This window comes from Denticeps clupeoides, chromosome 8 (genome assembly GCF_900700375.1).
Source record: "Denticeps clupeoides chromosome 8, fDenClu1.1, whole genome shotgun sequence".
Lineage (NCBI taxonomy): Eukaryota > Metazoa > Chordata > Actinopteri > Clupeiformes > Denticipitidae > Denticeps > Denticeps clupeoides.
Genome location: NC_041714.1, coordinates 12,557,371 through 12,581,995, shown reverse-complemented (window position 1 = coordinate 12,581,995; position 24,625 = coordinate 12,557,371). Strand labels below are relative to the sequence as shown.

General features: G+C 38.4%; 1 protein-coding gene across 2 annotated transcripts in view; it reads left to right on the top strand.

The window, feature by feature from the left end:
• The window catches only part of grid1a (glutamate receptor, ionotropic, delta 1a), a 211,424-nt gene that overhangs the window by 146,725 nt on the left and 40,074 nt on the right, over window positions 1-24,625 (top strand). For both annotated transcript variants that reach the window (XM_028989988.1, XM_028989987.1), the window contains exons 5-6: window positions 13,468-13,521; window positions 20,170-20,343. In XM_028989988.1, the coding sequence (XP_028845821.1) occupies window positions 13,468-13,521; window positions 20,170-20,343 (228 nt within the window). The remainder of the gene's footprint in view (window positions 1-13,467; window positions 13,522-20,169; window positions 20,344-24,625) is intronic.

Here is a 24,625-nt window from a genome sequence, read left to right as displayed (position 1 = left end):
TAATTATTAGTATGAATGTGTCCTTATTGTCTCCTGTCCTTGTTTTGCCATTTGTCTTTTACTTTTGTTTCATGTCTAATGTCTGTCATGCCGGATTCAGAGTGCACAATTTAGTGAAGTTTAATATTGAAATACAGAAAGTACACAGGCATGTCAGAAACTGTTAGCGTGGTCTACACTGTAGTAAACAGGATTATAAAGGGAGCACTGATTACACATTAATGAGAAACGAATGGGGATAATTAGGGTAAACTAGACAGTGCCACATGCCAGCTTGTTGTTCGGGCGCACCTGAACGTTACACATCAGTGTGAGACCCCAGTGCCATATTTACTATTTATTAAATTCCCCTGTGTGCGAGTCGTGTGTTTGTTTCCACCATTCCTTCCCACCACGACGCTGTGACACGTTTGTGTATGCATTGTCACAGCCAATTGTAAGATTTAATACTATGGCCTTTTCAGAGCCTCAGAGCATATCTTAGGGGCAGTGGTGCCAGTGGGGGTGTTTCACAATGACAATCACCTCACTTTCACTTTATATAACGGACATGATGCAGCAGAGGACACCCTTATTGATCTTCCTTTGGGTTTATATGCAGTAAAACAGCCAAATCCAGGAACTGGCGGTATAAAATGAGCTAACTGTGCTCTCTACGGACTTACACTATTAGTTTCTGCTGATTTATAATGGACAGGATCTGGTTCATCTTCTTTGCTTAGCTGAACGTTTATTGCCAGAGTTGGTTTGAAGCCAAGGTTGCTTGGAATTCTAAAAATTTAACTTGCTTTTCTTTGACTTTTGGCTGTTTGTTTACTTCATGCCATTTCTCATTGGGTGGGCCTTTGGGGGTCTTAGTTTCCATGTCTATATCCATCCCATACAGAATTCAGTTCTAGCTTTAATCTAAATTCTTGATTGTTTCTGCCAGCTACTTACACATTCAGCAGTGCTCCTCTGAGAAGCTTTCCAGGAATGCGAGGGGGAACACTCCTGAGAGTCACACTGAAATTGCTGTTACACTATCAATCACGGCTGACTCTTCCTTTTCCTATTCTTCCTATCATTCTCGACCACATGACCTCACAAACAAATGTCCTTATCCTTGACATTCATTTTTTTTATGGTGCACATCTTCTTTACAGGGTAGATTGGTTGCTATAATCTTGGTTGTATAATCTGTTTCTGTATGAATGACACAATCATCCCACCATGCCTGAGGAAAGGTCCATTACCACACAGATCATACTACCCCGAACACCACAAAATTAGAAGCCCACCATTCATCACACCATCCCACCCTTGAAGAGCCCTCTCTCAGAAGTAATGGCCATAGGAAGGTAGGAATAATTAAATGTCTAAATGTTTTTTCAGAGAGAAACATTAAAGACAAGGATAACTGAAAAAGGGGACAAAAAAGGGCGTGCCAATTTCCCAAACTCTAATTGGTGTCCATGTCCTTCTTATTGATTACCTTGCTCTGAATGTCACTGTTCAGGGACAGAATCATTTCTTTTTTTTATATACATATATAATTTCTAGACTTGGGAGCAATGTGTTTTTCATGTATTGATAATTAGTTAATCATTAGTCAATATAATTTTTTTCATACTAACCAAGTGTGAACAGAAAGGCACAGAAATTATGTTAATGGAAGTGGCTTAATTAATATTTAGGGCCATATAAAGAAATACCACTAGACAAAAACTGTCTGTTAAGAAGTTGTCAGGTTAACAAATTAACTTGGTTAATCAGTGGCTGATCGTGTCATTAATAAATACATATTTTATGACTTAATAATTTCATCTTCATCCATCTTAAGGCTGCAAACTGATTTCACCATCCTTAAATTACAAATTGCTTCTCATGAACAAGGCAATTGCCATATTTTTTGTTTAAGACATGCGAAATTTTACACCACCATATGCAGATGCTGTATGTGCAATGCATCCAGCTTAGGCAGGTATTGATATCATTTGAGCTGAAAAAATGTTGCATTCCTCAACAATTTTACATATTCATTGTCAGCATAAACTCTAATGTTCAAGAATATCAATCTAGAGGACATTCCCTTTCATTACTGAATCGAAATGCATAATTGAAAAAAGTTTCAGAGGCTTTGCAAGATTTTCCAGCTGAAGAGTGTGCTGGTCTGTTTATTTATGAGGTCAGATCCTGAAGCACAAGAAGCAAATTTAAGTGGTTTCTCTTTTTTAGTTTGTTTGCTTCACCTATGAATCTCAGGATCTCTGCAAAGTGACTGTTGGACCCTGAAAATGTGGCAAGTGTAGTAAGAAAACAGAATGTAACAAAAATGTAACAAAGAACCTTGTCAAACATTGATCAATTATTCATTTATCTAAAACATTCAATGCAGAATTTCCTTATTTTCATTAATCACTGAGAAGGAGAGAAAGAGCCTCAACGTTTCTCTGAGCAACAATACCAAATTGTTTGCCATCTGCAGACTTTTGCATGTAGAAGATTTTTCATTTGTTTATGGATTTCTCATAGCACATGTCTAGATATCAAAAGTCTTTCTCAAATCATATGAAACGATTGCTAATTTAACTTTTCTATTATTATTACTAGTATGCTGTACCCTCCTTTTGGAAAGATACGTCCACTATGGCTTAAAACTTTTGTGCAGTACTGTATATTAATAGCTGCTGGTAGCACCAGTGGGCCTGTCCCTTTCAGCAGTGAAGTCCAGGGGGAGGCTGAAGTGGACAGTGAGAGATGGAGCACCTGCCATTGGGGGTGGTTTATCCTCATGTGTGCCCAGACTTATCACCCATTCCAGGTCTAAGGGCTTCCACCCTAACTGACACTGACCCAGGGCCTTGTTATGTAACACCTCAATCCTATCACTCGTCACAGTCTCCTTTCTCCAGAAGCCTTGTGACTAATGGACTCTGCCACACAGCCATCCATCACTGTCCTCCATCTTATCTTTTTTTTTTTCTGTACAATGCACCAACCGCTACCTTGACCAATCTTTCTTTCTTATTTCTCTTTTCCTTCATTCAGTGTGTCTGAACCTCTAGTGAGCTTTTACTTTTTCATGTATTCATTCACCTGCAGTGTTGAACTGATGGATTTGTCACAGTGTCATATTTCTTCTGGTAGACATCTAAGTGCCTTACTAGCATTTTTATTTTTTTGTTATTTCCTTTTATTACTACAAATCCAGAAGACATGCTTATTTAGCAGTGGGCAAATGCCACCCTTCTGATAACATGTCCCTCTTTTTCATGACTTCAGACTGCCATGGAACAGTAATAAAAAGCAGCACATTCAATTGAAAGTAAAAAACAAGTTGAATGAAAAGTAATCTGTAAATGATACATGTGCAGTACTATGATGGTTTTCTTCTGCTTGCTTTTCCCCCCTTTCTGTGAGTCCTTGTTAGGGCATCATGTTCTTGCACACAGTGATTCACGCATCTGATCTTTGAGAGATCAGCCAGGTTATTGAACCTGTAAACAGTTGTGATATCTTTATTGCCCTATACATCTTCCTTGGGATTACCAGAGGACCAAAGCAGAATACATAAAAAAGCATAGGAGGCTAGTGTATCTTGTTTAGCTTGTGCATTCGCTTTTGTTGCAAAAATGATTGAGGCTTAAGATAAAGATTAGTTTCACATGAAACACATGAATGTTGTGTTCAAATAATGCCACACACCTTGAGCTGCATACTGCTTTTAGATACTGTAATGATTAAAGACTTTTTTTATTATGAAGCATCATGTGTGACCAAGTCTGGAAAGTTTTTGTACATAGTAGGCAATGTTTTTCATATTTTACTGTTTCTTAAGTAAAGGATTTATTACTCAGAGGTTGCAACTCAGCACATATATAAATGTCTTAGACATTTAGGTCATCACAAAAAGTAAACCTGTGTAATAATGTAATGTCCACGGCAACACTAACACTACTATTTTTTTTACTACAGTCATGCTACACTTCACAAGCAGATATCAGCAGATTACTGCATTTAGATTATGATATCAGAGCTCTGATATTCCTGTCTGATAAAGCACTGATCAAATGGCATGGATGAGTGCATCTTTGTGTTGTTAATTTATTTAATAAATGCACTGTTTATATTTGCTGAGGCTTTTCCTCGTCAATACATCCTGAATTATGATTATAATATATGGCTTTTAGTTGCTGATATGACATTAGGTTTAGGATCTAGCTATGCTATAGGGTGGCTATGACTGTAATCCTCATTATCCATTCTCACTGAATGTTAACGTTGGAGCCATTTGGCTAGATAAACCAAATCATTTTGTAGGTGACATTTAAGTATTTTCTGTAGTCCAGATAAAAATGACAGGTGGTGTTTTTTTTAAACAACTGCAAGGAACATCATGGAACACTGATAACACTGGAAAACCAAGATGACAGGGCAAGGAATCAGCAAGATAGACAGATACTCTTTTTTAATGTTACATGTGTCTTAAGTCCAGAGGGCATTAGGGGCAGGATGCTGGAATGTATGTACAATGCCCTGAAACTGTTACTGACAGAACCAGGTTGTTGGTTTATTAATAATGAAACACATTTCCGTTCATGAAGTAAAACAGAACAGGCATCCTTACATATCACAATACCAGCACCATCAATGTATGAAGAAAAAGCTTTGCATTTCACAACAGAAATATTACTGCTTCAATTTGTAGCCTGGCTGGTTAGCGTTCATATGGAAAATCTGGTAATTATTATATGTGGGAAAAGAAACACAAAGGACACCCATTGCTTTTGCATTAAAATTCCTCCCATTCAATTACGCAATTACTCTCATTTGAAAGCAGTTTGTTTGTCCCAAAATGCTGACTTGTCAAGGTATCTATATGCTTTTTAGGAAGGCTTGTTAAATTTAAATAATTTTCATTTTGATGGTTGTATAAATGTGTACAGGCACAATGCTAAGAAATTAAAGCCAACATCATTCCACATACAAAATTGCAGAATTGTCACATTTCCGGGTTATGTTTTTGTACATAAGAAAATCTGTAGCCGGTTCCCTTAGTGTTTACTCGTTCCTTTTCTTATTGCTAATATGCTGCCTATAGGTACTGTTTGGAACACGGAATGACATAAGAAGAAAATAAATAATAATAATAGAGAAAAAGCTAATGTGCTTCAAAGAGGAAACCAGAACAGAGTGCAAGGGACAGATTGAAAGCCTCACATATCAGCCTCTGGGAATATGGTGTTTCAGATATTACACTGAGATTCCTGCACAGAGGCAAGTTTTTTTCAGCACTCTGAGGATCGCAGAGAATCATAAATGTAAAAGTGACATTTGGAGAAGAACAGCACCGGTTTGGCACCATGAATCTACCAGGTATGGATGATGCCTGTCCCATAATACATTTTATCATATATTGGCACACTGAATGTCCCAGTAACAATAGGAAATGCATCATCTTAAAAGATACTGGAAAGTATAACTGCCACTTTCTGAAAACTGTCCTGTTAAATCTTGATGTGGTTTAGTCTGTGTCTGTATAATTTGTACTATCACTTTCTGCACAAAATACATTGAATGTAAAATAAAAAATAATATAAAAAGTCTTGGGAATCATTAATTCATCAAAGTGAGGTCATCATTACATTACAAATGTCCCATCTATTTGTTCAGCAGTTTCTTTCTGTGAATTATGAAGAGATTTTATTCAGCAAAGATTTTGAAGGCTTCCACATAGGCTCCCACTTTCTGAAGCATGACCAGCGTAGGCTGGGTACGATTGCCAGTCTCGGGGCACTGAATGCAAGCTCCGGCCCTTGCTGATTCCCTACCCCAGTTTTCCCTCTGTTAAAGGAGTGCCCACACCAGTGATCCAGATTTGGACTTGTTGTCTGTCACCATCTGTGTGCATGGTATGAGTGAATACGAGTCTGCGTGTGTGTGAGAGTATGTACGGTGTGTGTTCAGTGGGCCTGTATGGCCGCAGAACAGACCCATAATACAATAATCTGGTTTTTGTTCAAGCATGTGACATGGTCGTGACATGGTGTTCAGCAAGGTTCAAAACTCAGACCCTTCCCTTTTCTCTATGCTGTTGAACTGCAGGGTCATCTCCATGGCATATTCTATCAATAGTGTGCTGACACGACTCCACTGAATATGTTATTTTTCATTTCTCATTTGTTGATTTGCCCTGTAGAGCACCAGGCTGAACCTATCCAGGGGTTCATCTTTATTGCTGGTCTAAACCTTTTAGCTATTCTTGACCAGTCGTCAATATTGTTTGATCTGAGCACCATGAAGAATCCTGAATGAGCCATGCCTCATCATGCTAAACCTAAGCCTCTGGCTATACTCGATATACTACATCTGTATGCTGCTGCAAGTTGAAGTGGTAGTGCTCTAATAGAATGGCATCATCTGTCTGTGGCTATACACTTGATAGAATTTTATGCAGGGTCTGGTTCGTACCATTTAATGGTATCTCCCTGACTGGTGTGAATGTCAGGAAGCACAGTTCATCTCATAACAGATTTGTTATAAATTAGTCTTACATTATAAACCTGAATAGATAATCTTCCCCAAAAATGAGCTTGCAGTAAATACAATAATACAGTAAATAATAATTTGTTATTATTTTATGTTTATTATTATATATTGATTTTGGAATCACAGACATTCACAAGACATCATATTTGTGATGCCCAGTGGTCTCTGGGTGCTAACATCTGATGCAGAGGCACCTAATTATGGAGTCCTGAGTAATCTCAGATAAAGCCAATTAGGCATGAATGCTCAGGACTCCTTAAAAGCAGGTCGACAGCACCTAGTGGGCGCTGCAATGTTAACATGGACTTTTGTTTTAGTGTTAACAATGTTAACATTCCATTTGTGTTAGTTTTGTTCCTGTCTTTAAACACACTCCTTTGGGGTGATTCCTTTTTTTCATCCAGGTGCCAGGTTTTGTTTGTATGTAAAATAAATCCCTTTACTTGAGATGTCCTGCCCCTGCACTTCATTCCCCTTCAGAACCCAAGTCGTGACAATATTGGGTTCCTTCAACCAGTATTGTCAGTGGTTTCCAAACTTTCTCTGCAGGGCCCCCTTTTTCTAGATAGGAACATTTTTGCACCCCCTCCATTGGGCTTGAAATGTGCTGCAAATCCCATTCGTGCGCCCCTCTGCAATATGTCTGTGCCCCTACAGTACACGCCCCACCAGTTTGGAAACCACTGGTCTATATGATGCTTCTTTTCTAGATTCTAAAGTCTTCAATTGAAGACCAAACCTTTGCTTGAACTGTTTTTAGAGTTTTTAATAAATGTATGTTTGGACACAATTTGGAGATTTATGTAGAGTGCAGTACTGTATTGCTGTGGGTGAAAGAGGTGAAATAAGGGAGGGATGCGCTATCTCTAGTGTCCTGTAGAGACATAGTAAAGTGCCTTTCCTGAAACAAGCCTACCTATCCTCTATTCAAAGACACATAATTGCATCATTTTTCAGAGCCGTGCCTCTGTCTGAGCCATAGGCCAGTGTCATTCATCAAACTAATGGAGAGGTAAGTTTTTGGGAAAATGTGGGCTTTGATCATGTTTTCCTGCAACTGTTATCAGACATGTGACTAGACTTGGGGCCACCTACATATATCCATGTAGACTACCCTTGTGTTCATGTTTATTATTACTATTCATTTCTTTGAAAAGCCTTCTTTGAAAGGCAATTAAGTGAAATGTGGAATATTAACCTGTGGAGCCTCCAGCTAAGTAGAAATTTGCATAGCGAAACAAGTATTTAACATGCCTTATTTTTCAGCATTACAGGACATTATGTCCCAACAAACCTCAGTTCAGAGTTATTTATTGATCCTTATTGAATTAAACTCCTCTGCAGGTGTACTGAGAGGCACTGTGCTAAAAGCCTGTTGCCATTACTTACTGCCACAACCTAAAAGCACCAAGAATTAACTCCATTTTCCTGGTGCACAGACGTGCGCTGTGGTGCTGAGGGGCTTTATCATGGGTGTTTGGTTATCCATGGTATCTATTGCCCCTGGGCTCAGCCGGTGTAACGTTAGAAAGGCCTTTTTAAAATCGGCCAAGATCGTGCTTTTGTTTGCTTGATGAATGCTGTTTACACATCAGCAGCAGTCAGATCCTTTATAATTAAAGCGATCCGTCAGTTGTAGGACCAACCAGCTCTGCCGTTGTAATGATGAATGTGTACAAAATCACTTTGCCTGCTGTTTGCATAGACCTTCACAGATACAGAATCATTACTTCGGGACTTCGTTCCCTTTTCCTTCTCAAGCAGACACTTGTAAACTGGCACATTCGATCAAACATAAATCTCAATGCACCTGAAACTCATTTGCATTCAGTATTAAACTACAATAGGCCATAAATGAACGCTTGAGTCTTCTTTTTCTTTTGTGAGGTTGTGTGAGTGTGCATCCACAGATGATCTGATATCACTGTGTTGCTACAACAAAGGTGCAGATGGGGTTTATTCCATGATGGGGTTTTGCATGCATATGTGTTTTTATCACATGCCAGCAAAGTGAAGATGAAGATAAAACTCATTACGACCACATTCTCACATTCGACTGTTGAACTCTCGGGAGTCCAAAAGTCTGAGGGGGATGACAAATGGAATGAAACCAAGAAACTGAAAATGAAAGATTAATATTGTGACAGGGAGAATTGCATGCTGAGCTGCGGCAGATTGCAGAAGGTTAGATGAACTATCGTAAAAGTCCACGTTTCATTTTTTTTTTCCACCAGTTGCCTTGTTGAATGCCAAGATTAAATTGGAAAATCTAGTTAAATCTACATAAATGTGTCTCCCCGTCTGGTTAGTTCAGAACAGCATTCCACTTCAAATGTCTTATTATGATCACAGAAATATCAGCGCTGCTTTGCTGTCACAGGCACTTTTGGGTTCTGCGCTGGGTTAAGATTGTAAAATGGAACGTCCTCATGGAAACGTCTTACCTCTGTCGTTTTAAAGTTAACTTTGATTATTGGTTTAACCTATTGGTGGATTGTATAGGCATATACTTTTTCTTTCGATTTAGATGACCTCCTTAGAGTTTGCTGACTGGGGATTAGTACTAAGTTAAGCCAAAATTTGCCAAAATGTCTCTGATTGGCGTGTGAAATTGAGTGCTTCAAATGAATGTTTAATTTGATTCATGTGGTGTGTTCAAGATAAAAAATATTGACAAAATTGCTCACTGCCTCAACTCATCGAACGTGCTAATTCAGATAGATTTGCCAAAAAAAACAAGCTCAGTGCATGTCACAGCTGTTCTCACCAAGAGAGCGGGCAAAAAATGTGAAAGTATTGACAGGCCGTCCTGCCTTGTCCTGGGTTAATGAGCTGCTCTCGAGATAAAATCCCTCATCTTGTCTCTTCTGAAGATACCAGTGGCAGGTGAGGAGAAAGGGTTGACTCACAAAACACTTTTATTTCCTCACTTCATGCAGAGAATCACATCCCCCACAGACACAGTTTCTGTCCATTAGGGGTCTTAAGTGCAACCCTGTCATAAGAGCGACTGCTGTAGTTGTAGTGGATGTCAGTCACCAGCATTACTCAGTGAAAACAGAGAGGATGACAGTCATTTCTCTCACTGGCCTCTTGGCATAGATGGGTTTTGTTTTGCCAATACAAACAGACTGCTTTGTGTGTGTGTGTGTGTGTGATGAGTACACCCTTAATCCAGGCCATTCTTGTGAAGAGTGGCAGAAACTCTGTTCATATTGCTCTAATATCTTTCCAACATAGTTTACTCTGATGTTGATTAGAATGAAGCTTTGCAACTTTTTTATATTTGATCATTAGGTATGTTTTGCAGCAGTTAGATAATACAGGATATTGACATGAATTGGTGTGGTTTGGTAGGGACTCAGGGTATTACAAGCCTGAAATGAAATGAAGTACATTTACATATAAGGCATTTGGCAGACGCCCTTATCCAGAGCGACTTACAACGTGCTTCCATGTTACAATCAATCGATACAAAAAATTAAGTGGTGGTCTAGCGGTAAAAGAAGCGGCCCCATAATCAGAAGGTTGCCAGTTCGAATCCTCATCGCCTCTCATGGCTGCCCACTGCTCACTAAGGCTGATGGTTAAAAACAGAGGACACATTTTGTTGCGTCACCGTGTGCTGTGCTGCAGTGTTTCACAATGACTTTGACTTTCATGATCAGGATTTTCAGCTTTGGTCCACTGTTTTTGTATGGACTTAATACACATTATTGAAAATATGTAATACCAGAAGAAACATGAAAGTTCCAGGTAAATTGCACCATTTTTTTCTTGCTCTTTGCTCCTTGACAAATCAGATCATTCAATCTGATCATGCAGTTGAAGAGAAGTAGAAGTCATTACTGGACATAATATTGTATTATTTTTTTAGTGTGCCATTCCCCGGCCCTTTGAAGCTTTGTTAAACTGGATCAGACATGTGGACATGAGTACTGATGAGCACATTTTTCAGACCCATTGACCCATTGTTGTGTCTCAAGACATAAAAACAGACACTAATCAGACACCAATAAAGACACATTATTGTAAATGCTTTTAATGGAAATCCATGAGGTGTCCATTTTCATATTAACAGAGAAGTGAGGATAAATTAGAGAGCATTACAATAACTTCACCAGAGCAACACATAATTGTAGTAGGCAAGGCAAGAGACGTTATTATTTTTTTTTAATCTGGAGAAATATCATTAAATTCATAATTTTCAACACTTCCATGAATAATGATTGGAAGATGCTACCAAATAGGCACTCTACACAGGGCTTTCTGGCATAAATAATTAATAATGTAATAGTATTATTTATATAAATTAGAATCAAGCAAATGGTAAAAATAACTGTATAATAGCAATAGACCAGTTTTTCTCAGTAATCACAGACACCCAGCAAAATATTTTAATTTATTGCATTTATTGCATAATAAAGGTGTTACATGCTTTATGTGCAAAAAAGTTTTGTCAGATCTATACATCTCTAAATTGTCAGTAGCTTCATAGTTGGCTGTCTTGCATTAACGGGAGATTTGATCACAAGTGGACAGCTCTACATATGTCTGGCATCAGAATGTGCTTCCACATGCATCGGGATCAGACCCAACTGCCTCACATTATAAACAAGCACATAATTTCCATTTGCAAGGACAAATGCATTAGCAGGAGGCAGAAATGCACTTAATATAAACAGTCTGATGAATATTAGAAGAGGAACAAAGTTTCCCTGAAGCTTTGTAAAACTTTGTCTTATAAGGTTTGCCTGAAACATTGTGTTTAACTCAAGCTGTGCGATTTTCTGTATGTGAAGTGAGTGCACTTAAGACAAGTGGCATATAATTTGTGACCTGGGAACTTCTGATTCATTGAGTATCTCTGTGATATGCTAAAATACGTAGTCAGTCATGCTGAATGCATGATTGAGTTTATGCTTCCATACCTCCTTACCATACTGAATGCATGATTGAGTTTATGCTTCCATCCATCTCTCCTGCTTCACTGTCCTAGTGCACACTCTCCTTCAAAGTCTGAAAAAAGCACTGGCTTATTGTATTGCCCAGTACACCTCAGGGTGCAATCTGAAATTTGGTGTTATTAACAAGCGCCTTGAACAGATTCATTAAACACTATTGCATTTATAATGATTTGCATTTTATTACTTGATTTGATTACTTTGTTATATTAATGATTTGTTTTTATTACTATTATTTGCATATTCTTTGTGAGCCAGTGACAAATTGGCAGGCACATCTAATTTAATCGTTAAATATGAAATTTAAATAAAAAAGAAAAAGCAGTGTGTGTATGAAGCATGTTAAAGAATGTAAAGATGTTAAGTCGTTATTTCATGCATTGTTTCATGTAGCTACTTCGTTAAAAAGACCCAGATTTTCAGGAACAACATTTGCTCTAGGAAGCAATCAACATGTGATATTAATTACTTAATGTGAAAAGTGATTGCAAAAGCAATAGGTCTGTCCCCATCTTCCATAATGCCCATTTTGTGATGTTCAGACTTGCACCCTGACAACCAGCTAAAACCAGCATCAACCAACTTATTTATGAGCTGACCACCATTGCTGTCAATCAATAATAAAACACTTTATGCACAAAATGTACATCACTGCTTTTTTGCACACAATCTGTACTTTGCAATATATGTTTTGCACTATATATGTATGTATGTGTGTGTTTGTGTGTGTGTGTGTGTGTGTATATATATATATAGTCTGACAGGATAACCTGTTTTTGTTACTATTATTTATTTCCGTTATTTTAATGAGAAGTACTTTTTGCAATCCATGTAGTTTATTTATTTATTTTCCTCTCAGTGCCTTGCAAACACCAAATTTTTTTTATACTCTGGTGATCCGTGCCCATAGCTAAAACAGCATACATTGTAAGTAGGTACAGTATGTTCATGCCTCAGGATATCTTTATCTGAATCAAATTTGAACAACAGCCAATGCATCCTGCAGTGCATTGGAGCTTCCGCACCATGGAGCACGCTGCCCACTGCAACACATTGTTCTGCCGATTAGCTGCCTACGCCTTTCGTGCTACATCTAGATCTTCAGTACCACACTTCTCTAACTGACTGGGCTGTCCAGTGAGCCAGCGCATGCCCTGTGTGTCATTCTGTTCACGTGCCGGCCTACCACTCCCACTCAGAGGTTCATGCTGTGACAATAGACCGCTTCCTTGTATCATTTCACATCCAGGCTGGTGGGTTATGTGAACCATGGAGGCCTCAATGGATCACAGATGATGCGGTTTTACATGGCTCAACATGCTGGACTCCAGAACCGGAGGCATTAAAATCGAATCATGTTTTTCCTGTGGCTATACCATGGATATTATTTTGGAGGAGGGAACCTGGAGGGGGGTGGTTTTCCACCCTCGCTGATGTGTGGGTTGTGCGCTGCATGATCCTGTCCATATCCCCGTGCCCAGTGAGGATCATTTGGGCACTAATGGCACCAATTTAGTGAAGAAGACAAGCATAGCGATATTATCTATGGCACATATTGCGTTGCGTGTGGATTGCATATGTACATGGTGCATGAGATTGCAGTGATGCACAGGTTTGCCGGGAACCTATTTCACAGTTTAGATCTGCCCACCGGGATCAAACGGGTATGTTGCACCAGCCTTGCTGGTCCCTCTAGGACCAGCCCAACAGGCTGTCCATTCACCTTACCAAAACTCATTTTTGGGTGCTGAGAATTTTGGTACAATCCCTGCAGAGAGCTTTATTGGGAAACGCAACCTGAATTTCATCTTGTGGTAGGAGGGATGAAACCCTGTGTTTGCTGTTGTCCGAGAAAGCATCCACAGCCAGAAGTGTATGACTTATCTTACTGGTTGAGTAAAAAACGTGTCAGTCTTCTAAGTCTCTCCCTCTCTTTTTCCTTCTCTCTCTCTACCTATCCATCTTTGTGTAGGCTGTTGAAACAAATCTGGCATCCAAGGACAGTCACTGGGTGTATGCCAATGAGGTAAGACTATTTGTATTTTTTTTGCGTACTCTGACCTTTCACACAGTTATATGGTGAACCTTATGTGAACTTGGACTACATTCAGTGACCAAACTTACATGAAGGAATCTGGTGAATACAGAGAACTTGCAGAGGTCCACCCGGGGTCCACCAAGGCCTAACAACTGGCGAAAAACTTAATTATTTAATTAACTTAATTAACATGCTGAGCACATAGATAAGATTGGGCTACACACACACACACACATATGCAATCTGAGACAGGAAACATCACCATGTAAAAGCTAAAAGTTAAGCGCGCACACACACACACACAGACACTCATTTGCCACTGCCTCTTAGGTGTTGTTAATATATGACCAAAAGCTGTATCATTAGGTCAGAGAAAATGTATAAGAATAAAACCCAAAATCAGTTCTGGGCAATTCTATGCATGTTGCAATAAACGTCTGCCTAATATAATTTTCTGTGTACGTTTTTCCTGAAAGAATCTTTAGCATCCTCAGTGACAAGACCCCATTCATTTTCATAATATATAAGCAACAGGGAATGAGATGGAAGTCTGTACAGTGATATATTGGCCTTTTGGCCTCAAGTTTTTAACATTTGCAAATGAGTGCCGATAACTCATTGCATAAGATAGCCAGTGTTTTTTTTTTTTATTTTCCACAATACAGGGTGGTAGTAGCCTAGTGGGTAACACACTCGCCTGTGAACCAGAAGACCCGGGTTCAAATCCCGCTTAGTACCATTGTGTCCCTGAGCAAGACACTTAACCCTAAATTGCTCCAGGGAGACTGTCCCCTGTAACTACTGATTGTAAGTCGCTCTGGATAAGGGTGTCTGATAAATGCCATAAACGTAAACAGTTCACTTCAGTGGTTCCCAAACGTTTATTTTCTTTAGCCAAGTGGAACCACTGGTTATTTTTACTACATTTCAGTTGTAACAATGTAAAGATTAGATTTAGCTTTCACATTGAACATAAAAACCCTTGTTTAATTGTATTTGGCCTTTAACCAGAGCCTCTTACAATCAGTAGACAGCATCTTGCTTAACAACACAATGGTAGTAAGTGGGGTTGGAACATGCCATTTTGTGATCTTCTGGTTCATAGGAGAGTGTGTTACCCACTAGGCTTCTTCCACCAAGGCTGAAGGTTGTGACTGTAAACAAGAGATCAGATTGATAGATTTGTGAGCAATTGTCACTCCCAGCTAATCAAAATGCAAAGTGATTACTGTGATACCATGTAAAAAAATAACTCTATTTCCATAGTACAGAGAATGAATGTGCTTCCTCATTTCCATAGCCTTGTTTATGACGCCAATTGCATGCCTCTGCTGAAGAATTTATTATTGTTTGTTGCATTCCAAATGAGTCTCTGGCCACAGGTCATCGTCTTATTTTAACGTGAAGACGATTTGGCATGAATAAAGGACATACATAACATTGTTGAGAAATGAGTGCCTGGCCCCATTAATATGATACATTAAGTGATTATTGTGAAATAAGCAGCATGGAATTTAGGGGTGGGATGAATGTTGGAAATGTGCTGTATTTTTTTTTAGCACAGCTTACAATGCATCCTCCTTGCGTGCAAATCATGCACATTTCTGCTCATGCATTACTACACTTTATGGTCCGCACAGACACACACAAACACACACACACACACACACACACACAGAGAGAAAGAGTTCACTAAAGATGCAATTATCCAATGACAGTAAACTGCGGCCGATCACCATGCCCTCATGTGGAAAAGCTGATGAGAATGGACGTGCGCCCCTTTTATGTTTCAGTCATTCTTGAATAGGCACCCTCATCCTCCTGATTACCATGTGCTGATGGAGCCGGAGTCACTTCACCTGCATGTTACAGTTTGACACAAAGATGTTTAAGACTCATCAGTCCCATGGTGTTTGTGCCTCTCTGCTGATTTGCATACACTTATCATTTTTTCCTGTGAACTGCTGAGTGGCATGACAGAAATGACTTTGGAAAAGTGGGATTCATCAGTACTCCTCCTTAACTAACTACATGCTTCTAGACAAAGCTTTAATGATGCAGAGTAATTACACAGGGACAAAGCACTCTGGATTGTTTGTGTATCAGAAATTAGAAAGTAACCCATTACTTCAAATTTACCCACACCTTTATTCTGATTTAAAAGTTCAAGGGCATTTTTAGAACCTGAGATTATTCTAAAACCTTTCCCACCTTTAATGTGACCGGTAAGATGTGCAAATTAGATAAATTGTACAAGACGCTGATTGCATAAAATAGATTAAAGAGACTCTGATTAACCCCAAATTAAGTTAAGCTACTTTCCTACTGAAACCCATAGTTCACAGAGAGCATATAAAGCATCCAAGAAATCTCATTGTTGAACTGCACAAGTGATAATAAAGTTACAACAGCAACACTGAAAAAGCTATGATGACCTATGAGACCTGACTGTCATGCCAGAAGGTGTAGGTGGAAAACTGGTATTTTTACTGGCACTGAGGCATCATGCTATCATAGGTTCTAAACATAACACCTTACACAATTAAAATGACTGTGCATTCCCAAAAAAAAAAAACATATTTCAATTTGGATTTTTAATACATATTTATACTGTTGAAATATGTATGTTTCTGTTGCCATATCTTATTTCTCAAATGTGTATTTTATAAAACAACAGGATCTTCCCAGGCTCAAAAATGGGTTACCTCCCCAACAATATGTTCACTCTTACTGTGGATTTATTCAACATTGTTACTGAAGAATAGGAACATGAGCTGTCTGTGGTGATGATTTCTGCAGTGATAATGGGATAAACAGCCTCTGCATTTTAGTTATAGGATGCCAATTCCATAAGCTCTCTTCTTTCCTAATCTACTGCTTTGTTTGTTGGAAGCGCATTATTACAGTCTATTTCAAATCTAATTCATTTTCGTGTATATATGGGTTTAGACTTGTTAAGGAAGTTCCTCATTGACTCAGGAGACATTGATAGTTCACTGATTAAATGGTTCACAGAGGAGAGCTCATGAAACAAAATATGTTATCATTTACGTTATTTTTATTATGTGTGTCTAATCATTGTGAACACTTGACTAAAACGTGGCTACAGAAGTAACACCAGCATGAAAATCGGATCCAAATTGTCATTGTTTTATATTTCCAAGGTTGAGTGCAGTGACTCTGCCACACTGGGATTAAATATTTAACTGCTCTTACTCCCATTGTCCCTACTGTGCTCATTGTTATCCCAGTCTTGTCCTGAGAAAATCCACTGTCCCACACCTCACAATCAATTACTAAAAACTGGCCTTCGGGTCACTAGGGCCATGTCTGGGATCGCTTTTAATAGCTTGTTAATTTGCTTACAACCAACTCCTACAACCATATCTATCTCTGGCTAACTGTAAATATGTCGAGTATATACACCAGTGATGCCTGATTTATCTTCTCAGTTTGCTGTTAATTATAGCACGACCAATCTTATGTTGCCGCTGAGAGGCACACAGCTATCACATAAAATGTAAAAGAAGGGGGTGGTTTAACAAATGGGCTGAGGCATCATTATTATGTGTATGATATATCACCACACTCAAATGTTGGATCATCTGTTTTGTACACACATCTATCAATGCATGTTCAAAGACATCTTTGTCTCTCTCCCTTACTCTTTGGCTCACTTTCTCACTCTCTTGGGAAATAACCCTTAAAGGAGGTCTTAACTATTAATTAAATCTTCTCTGTAATTACCATGGGATCCTCTTTTTTCCCTGTTTTATATTTCATGCAAGATTAATAACATTGACTGAGCTGCATCTCTGGGATAATTTATCTGTCAGCTGCAGCTGATTTGATTAATGTATTTAGAGAATGCCTGTCATTTCAAACATCCTTTGTTATATTGCCTGTCATCATAGACGGTCGGGTCACCTCAGGACAACAACAAGGGCTTGTTGCACTTTTGTATGTTCCCTGGGTCACCTCAGCTGTAACCATTCACCCAATTCTCAATGAAATCAGCTGTAATCAACTTTCACTTTCATGGAAAGGGCTTCCAGTTTAACAGTTTAATTGTGTGTCAATCAATTAATGCAGTGTATCAAGTAATTAATTTTTCCATTCAGTGATGTCAAATATACCTCAGTGGTACAGTGCAGAATGAAGCAGGATCTTTTAGTGAAGGTCAATATCTTGGCACTTTTATATAGGCTTTGTCAGTAAAAAAAAAAAGCACAGAACACTTTTGTGAATCTATTATTGAATCCAATGCCACTCTTTATTTGTAGGTGGTTATGAAGGCCTCATACACAATAAATGAGCACCCGAATGTAGTGATGAAATATTTATTATTGGCAGTAGTCAGTAGGTCCAGTGACAAATACATTTTTGAAGTCAAGCAAGGTGGTAACATTGTGTGATTTATCACTCTTTGTATTGCATGCATGCGCATGAACATGGCATGTTTCATAAGCCACTTGAGAATGTAATATTATTTGACAAATTATCCATTCATTTTTCATTAGCTGTAGTAATAATGTTTTACAGTATTTCCTCTTCAAAACTAATATTTGCGAATCAGAAGAGATCTGTAGTCGGGCTTAACTGCATGTCTGTATTCATTACTTGCAATGCATACATGCATTTCACTTGCATTTTCTTAATAATAATGCATTTTTCTGTCACGGTGGCAAGACATAGCAGGTTTTACTTCACACATGACACTTAAGCATTGCAGCTCCCCTTAGCAGTTCCGTTTTTCACAGGAATTTATTGAATCTTCAATATGCTGTGAAAACTAAGATAAAATAGACAATGTAGAAATTAGCAAACACAAAGAGAAATTTATACAAATACAAACTCAATATATTATAACAGTTATTTAGCATGTTGCTATTCACAAACGCACATCCAATTCCGGTATCTTTAGAAGCATACAAACACAATTTGTCCTACCTCATTGGGAGCTCAATAGGGAGACAAAAGCTAGGTTGTCTTCATTACACTTCATCATTAATATACACTTCACCAAGAAATGCTAATTATACATCAACTCAAGTGAAATATCATACAAAAATATATTGATCCAAATTACTAACTCTGATTAAAGCTACAGAGATCTACACACAGGACTACATCAAATACAATGACCCGCTGAGACACAATGAGGACACATTTATACTCTTAACACCAGGCGCACACAATCAGGGCACCAAGAACACACATAATCAACATCAAAAATCCTGACAGGAACATGGAGTCTGGGCACCCCGCCGAGTCAGGTCACAACATTTTCACATGACTAGCTATGGATATTCCACAAATTTATGATTAAATGGGAATGATGTTATACTATATGAGTAGAGAAGCCAAATGTATCACTGGAAATAATATGTTTTTGCATTTAATGTTAGAAATAGATAATTGGTTTTGTTTGTGCTTGTAAACAATACTCACAAATACACAAATCTAATGGGACACAAAAAAATCTGTCTGGGCTCACAGCCAGCACCAATCACTACAACAGCAGGGCAATAATCAAGGACCAATCCATGATCATGGCCCTGTTTAAAGGGAACAGACAATGCTTCTGCATTACCATGGACTCTGACTACGCACCTTTAATATGTTTTCATTTTCTTGGCTATTGCCACACACCTTTGGGTTATTTGTGTAGTTTCTTTTCTGTTCTTTTTGGCCCTCATGGAGTTTTTGGTTAACATATTTTTATGCCACAATCCTGAGACATGACAAAATCTTAATTCAGAGAGCAGTTATTGATTAAGCAGAAGATGATCTGATTATGAAATGGCATAAAGTTAAAGGTTACATATTTCTTTGATATTTAAAAGATTTCTTTTCTCCACAATTTACATTCACAAACAAAAAACTTTTGATAAATGATGTGATGCTTACTTCCAGGATTTTATTCAATTGATATATCCTGCTTTTACTTGTATTCAAAGCCTTATATCAGACGGTCTCTAATTATCTCAGAAAACTGCATCATAAGTAAACTTTACCAAATCATTTTTCTAATATTTTTGGACTACCCTTATTATCATTGAAATTTACAATCCATGACATGGATGTTTTGTTTGTGTAACATGTTGTTACATGTTGTTGATGATTAATTAATGAACATTCCAGTAGTTAATATGTAGCAATGACATATAAATCTGTGTATTAGCTTCTAAGATTAGCCCAAGCAGGAGTAAACGTAGATCCAGCCATTTTTTTAAGGTGTCTGGGTTCCCTCCGGCACTAGAATAAGAACAGTGCTCTCTTTCTTTGTTCCCTTTGGTAATTAGCATCAAAGGCACCCTCCGGCCTCCAAGTCTAATTAACTTTTTCCAAGGAAATTACCACAGACATTTTCGGGCACCCATCTTGCCATAACTTTTAGAATTAAAAGGTTGTTACATGGAGATTGGTTTTTCAGTACAGTGAATGTCAAATTTTAAATGAATATTACTTTTGCCTGAGTGGTGTTTTGGATGCCTTTAAGTTTAAATAATGCACAAGAACAATCCTTGCAGTCTGTGATGTCACTTGGTTTTAGAGCAACTCACAGGAGTTGGCCACTCAGTCTGTCACAGATTGCTGGTACAATGGATGTGACAATTCTGTCATTTCATACAGGAAGTGAGTGATGCAGAGATTATGGAGCTGGTCCACAGTGCCCTGGGCAGGATGACTGTCATCCGACAGATCTTCCCCCTGTGGAGAGACACCAACATCCGCTGTATGAGGAACAACCACCGCATATCATCCCTGCTCTGTGATCCACAGGAGGGCTACTTGCAGTCTCTGGAGGTCTGTCGAATCAAAAACACTTCACACAGTACTGAACAAGATGAAATCTGCTGTAACCAACTTTCCTGTCAGTGACACCTCACTTTTATTGAAACGAATGATTGCCAAATATTTGGTTTAATATGCATTTATAACCTCTGCCATGCGTATAATAACCCTAAGCAGCATTGATCATACATATTTTATGTGTTATTGTCTCTGTAAACAACATAATAAGTCAGAATAATAATTAATAAGACCATTGTGACATCATAGTGGCATTTCCTAAACATATGATCAGTATTTGTGAGGGTACATTGAATTGCTGTTTCATTTTATGTATGGTAATTAAAATCAAATGGTATTTTTTACACTAACTGCCCAACTGGGCTTTATAATTCTATACAACTGTGCATTAAAATGTTTAACTTTCAGGAAATCAATGCCTCAGGTTCCCTTGCATATCTTTTCTGTAAGAGTGACAAGTGGCATCTAATAATGGGCTTGATGAAATGGAGCATCAACTCATTTCAGTCAGTTCAATACTGTTGTCACTCTTAATGTTAAGACAGTTAAGGAAACATTGTTAATTCAATTCCATGAGATTTCAACCCATGTGGCTTGTCACCCAGTTGCACACTCCCTTAGGAAATGAATGTCTGCCTTTCACTTCGTTGTTTACAATAGTAAATTTAAGGTAATGCCAGGCAGAAGTGAACGGCTTGATCATTGTCAAAATACAGACGAGAATCATTATTCTGGCTGCTGTGTGATGCCCTAAAAAGTGACAGAAAACTGGGGTGCAACCTAATGACTTACTGCTGAAATGTTTGGCACCGGTGTGTTTAGGAATGTGACAGATGAAGCATTTGAATGGATGATGCAACCTGGACTTTAAGGATTCCACTGAATGGAACACTGTTTACTCAGGCATAGTTGAATTACGCGCGAATGTTAAAAATTCAGAACCCTCTAGTCTCAACTTTCAAATACAAATCTTTCTACAAACAGAACAATTCCAAAATACTACTACAACAGTCCCGATTCATTAACATTTACACCTCCTGCTATGCCTTTGGCAAAGTGGTGCTAAAGAAACTAACAAAAAATCCCTCAGTAGTGCTATATAATAAGTCATGTATGATAAGTTAAAGTGTTATATTGTTTATTTACGGCATTGACTACACTCCTTAAGGCAAAAAATATCATAATCAATTTTGTTCATGCATCCTAAACAAGACGGTTGTGTATGGTGTTTAAATAACTTTTGCCATTAATCAGGATTCATAAAACAATATGACACTTTGGGGTGGTTGCAGTGTTCTAATTGAATTCAAACCCCACAATTCTATTTGTCAGAAGGATTTGTGCACTTGACATTAAGCCTGCTTCTTGTGCTGCACATGATAAAGTATACCACATTAAGACAGTTTAATAGTGCAGCATATGGGATTCGTCCAATATTTAATTTACAGCCCCTTTTTCAAGCAAGTTTTCATCATAAACCTGAAAAGGCCGATTTGTTTTCAGTAGGCTAGACATCAAAATTTATAACCTGCACGGCCAAATGAAAAAAGCTGATGGACCACTGCATTGCAGTGCTTTTAAACAAAGTTTATAAGCAGATGCAGCTCCAGTGGCACAAATGGTTAGCGTGTGGTACTTATAACGCAGTTTCTGATGAGTTATGCCGAGAGTGTGAGTTCATGCCTCACCTGGAGCAATGTATCTTTAACCTCAGTTCATTTCATTATGGCTGAGAAACACGGAGCTCCCTTTGGCAGTTGCCATGCAGTGGGGGCACTGGTGGCCTAGTGGTTAAGGAAGCAGCCCCATAATCAGAAGGGTTGAATCCCGATCCACCATGGTGTCACTGAGGTGCCACTGAGCAAAGCACAGTCCCCACACACTGCTCCCCTGGCACCTGTCATGGCTGCCCACTGCTAACTTAGGGTGGTGGTTAAAAAAGCAGAGGACACATTTCATCGTCACTGTGCTGCAGTGTTTCACAATGATAATCACTTCCCTTTTTTTAATTATTGGGTCAATGACATGGATATATCCACCAGATATGGGAAACCTGAGTTTATTTGTGTCCCAGGGGGATGCTATTCACACTACTTCCAGTACATTTGTCAAATGTTTCACTGAGACACAGGCTCTCCAGCTCACTTGGCACTGGTACCGTTACGGGTTTTGAAGGAAAGAGTTTCAAATACCAAATATCTACAGTACCAAGCAGGGTTGTGCATTATGAACTAAAAATAATATTGTAATATTTTTGAGGTATATCACAACACTCTATTTTTCACGATACCTTGAAATTTCCTTTAAATCTGAATAAATGCCCGATTCAGGCCTTTAGAGCAAAAACTGACACCAATATAATCAATTTAAACAAAGTTTAAACCAAATCATCCACCTCCATCTATAATAAATGTCACTGAAATCACCAAAGCTTTCAATTATCTCAGCGGATTTGATTCTCTCCACTGTTAAGTCATTTTGCAGACTGAACGTGGCAAGCATGGCACTGCTCTGTGAATTTTATTATTTTTTTATTATTATGGCATGTTCCCTGAATCCAGCAAAGCGCCCAGCACCGTGCAAAGCAGCCAGCCATGCAGCAAATAGCGCAGGACATTTCACCTCTGCGCAACAAGGCAACACAGTGGGCTCAGAAACCAAGATGGAGGAGAGGTTGATTATAGCAGTGATTATAAGCATTAATTCAACCACAATACCATAAGGAAAAAATGTGCATGTGGCAGGAGAGTTTTCTGCATGCACAGGGGACTGAACCGTCTGCTTTGACAGAGCCAAAAAGCAAACATCAAAAGTGACGTTTGTTAATAGTGATTATAATTTTATTATCATTAATATTAGTAATAAATAATGTTATTATTAATAATGTTAACCCCCAAAGTGTTCTCAGGCCCATTTGAAAGCAAGTACTGATGTGCAGAGAAATGTTTGTCTTTTCATGTTTTTTTTCAAGGTTTAGGTGCTTCTGTCTACATGAACATCAGTCACAGCACACTGGCCTTGCAGTAAAATTAATCCTATTTAGGTCAATGGCTTTATCCGATATATTGTAATTGCAGTTGGAAAAAACACTCCATGTAACAATGTCAATCACTGAAATGGTCTGAAATTGATTTTCAAATGACTGGTTAAACTGACTGACTTTAATGTTGCATGTTATTTGACGAAAACAGTAACTGAAGGCTATTAGCATATCAATTTAGTGTTTTTAATATTTAAAAAAAAGGAAAAAAATGAGCTAAATAATTTGTTTAATTGGATACAGTTCTTAAGACTGACCCCCTTCAAACAATCTAGTGTTTGATATTTTAAATCAGAGGATTGTCTTCCTTCTGTCAAAAGAAACTCTTGCCAATTCTTGCAACCAAATTTACTCTTTGTTTATTTGCAAGGGTTAGGACTTGAGTTGTCATTTTAATTCCCATGAATATCTGTGAAGCATTTTTCTGTCTGAATCTTATCTTTGTCTTGACAATGCCAAACCCAACAAGGTTGCTATCAATGAAATACAGGCCCAAAGGAGTTTCTGGAGGAGATGGTACTTGTAAATCTAAGAAGATGACCCTGTGATGTACAGTCCTTTTTGTATCTTTTTTGAACTTCTTTTATAAAATCATCAAAAGGTTTTCTACTTTGTTTGCACATCAGTAGTTATGGAACAGAACAGGAGCAGAAACCTTCAGATGCTGCATTTCTGGATGGAACTGGATGCTCCTGCCATAAACAGAGCTGCAATCACTGTCTGCAGTCAGTAGTAAGCTGTTTGTCGGAGAGCAGCAGAGCTGTGAAAAACTTTGCTTTTGAATTACCCCTCTTCTAAAAACCCATGTTTAAGTCTGTCAAACTGCCCAATGCAACAGTGGGAGTCTGTGATGTAAATGTCTGTGTGAGTGTGTGTGTGTGTGTGTGTCTAAGAATGTCTTTTCCAAAATGCATTTTTGTAACAGTTCCTTCCTCATTTGTTTTATGAATACCATTTGACTTTGTAGCTCAGTGTTGTGCAGCGGTCCTTCTTCTTGTGAGCTGGTTAAAAATAATAGACACTACACTGTGCATTGTGCATTGTACATTGCGAAGGACCCTCGCCCCACCCATCCCACACTTTCTGCTCCCTCCAGTTTTAGCTTTCACTGCCAGGATGGAAAACAATTTACTTGCACAAGGCCTGAGAAATGAGCTACACAAACTCACACACACACACGCAAATCACTGATCTGAACCGCCACCCACACTGTCCATCCTCTAAATTACATTTCAT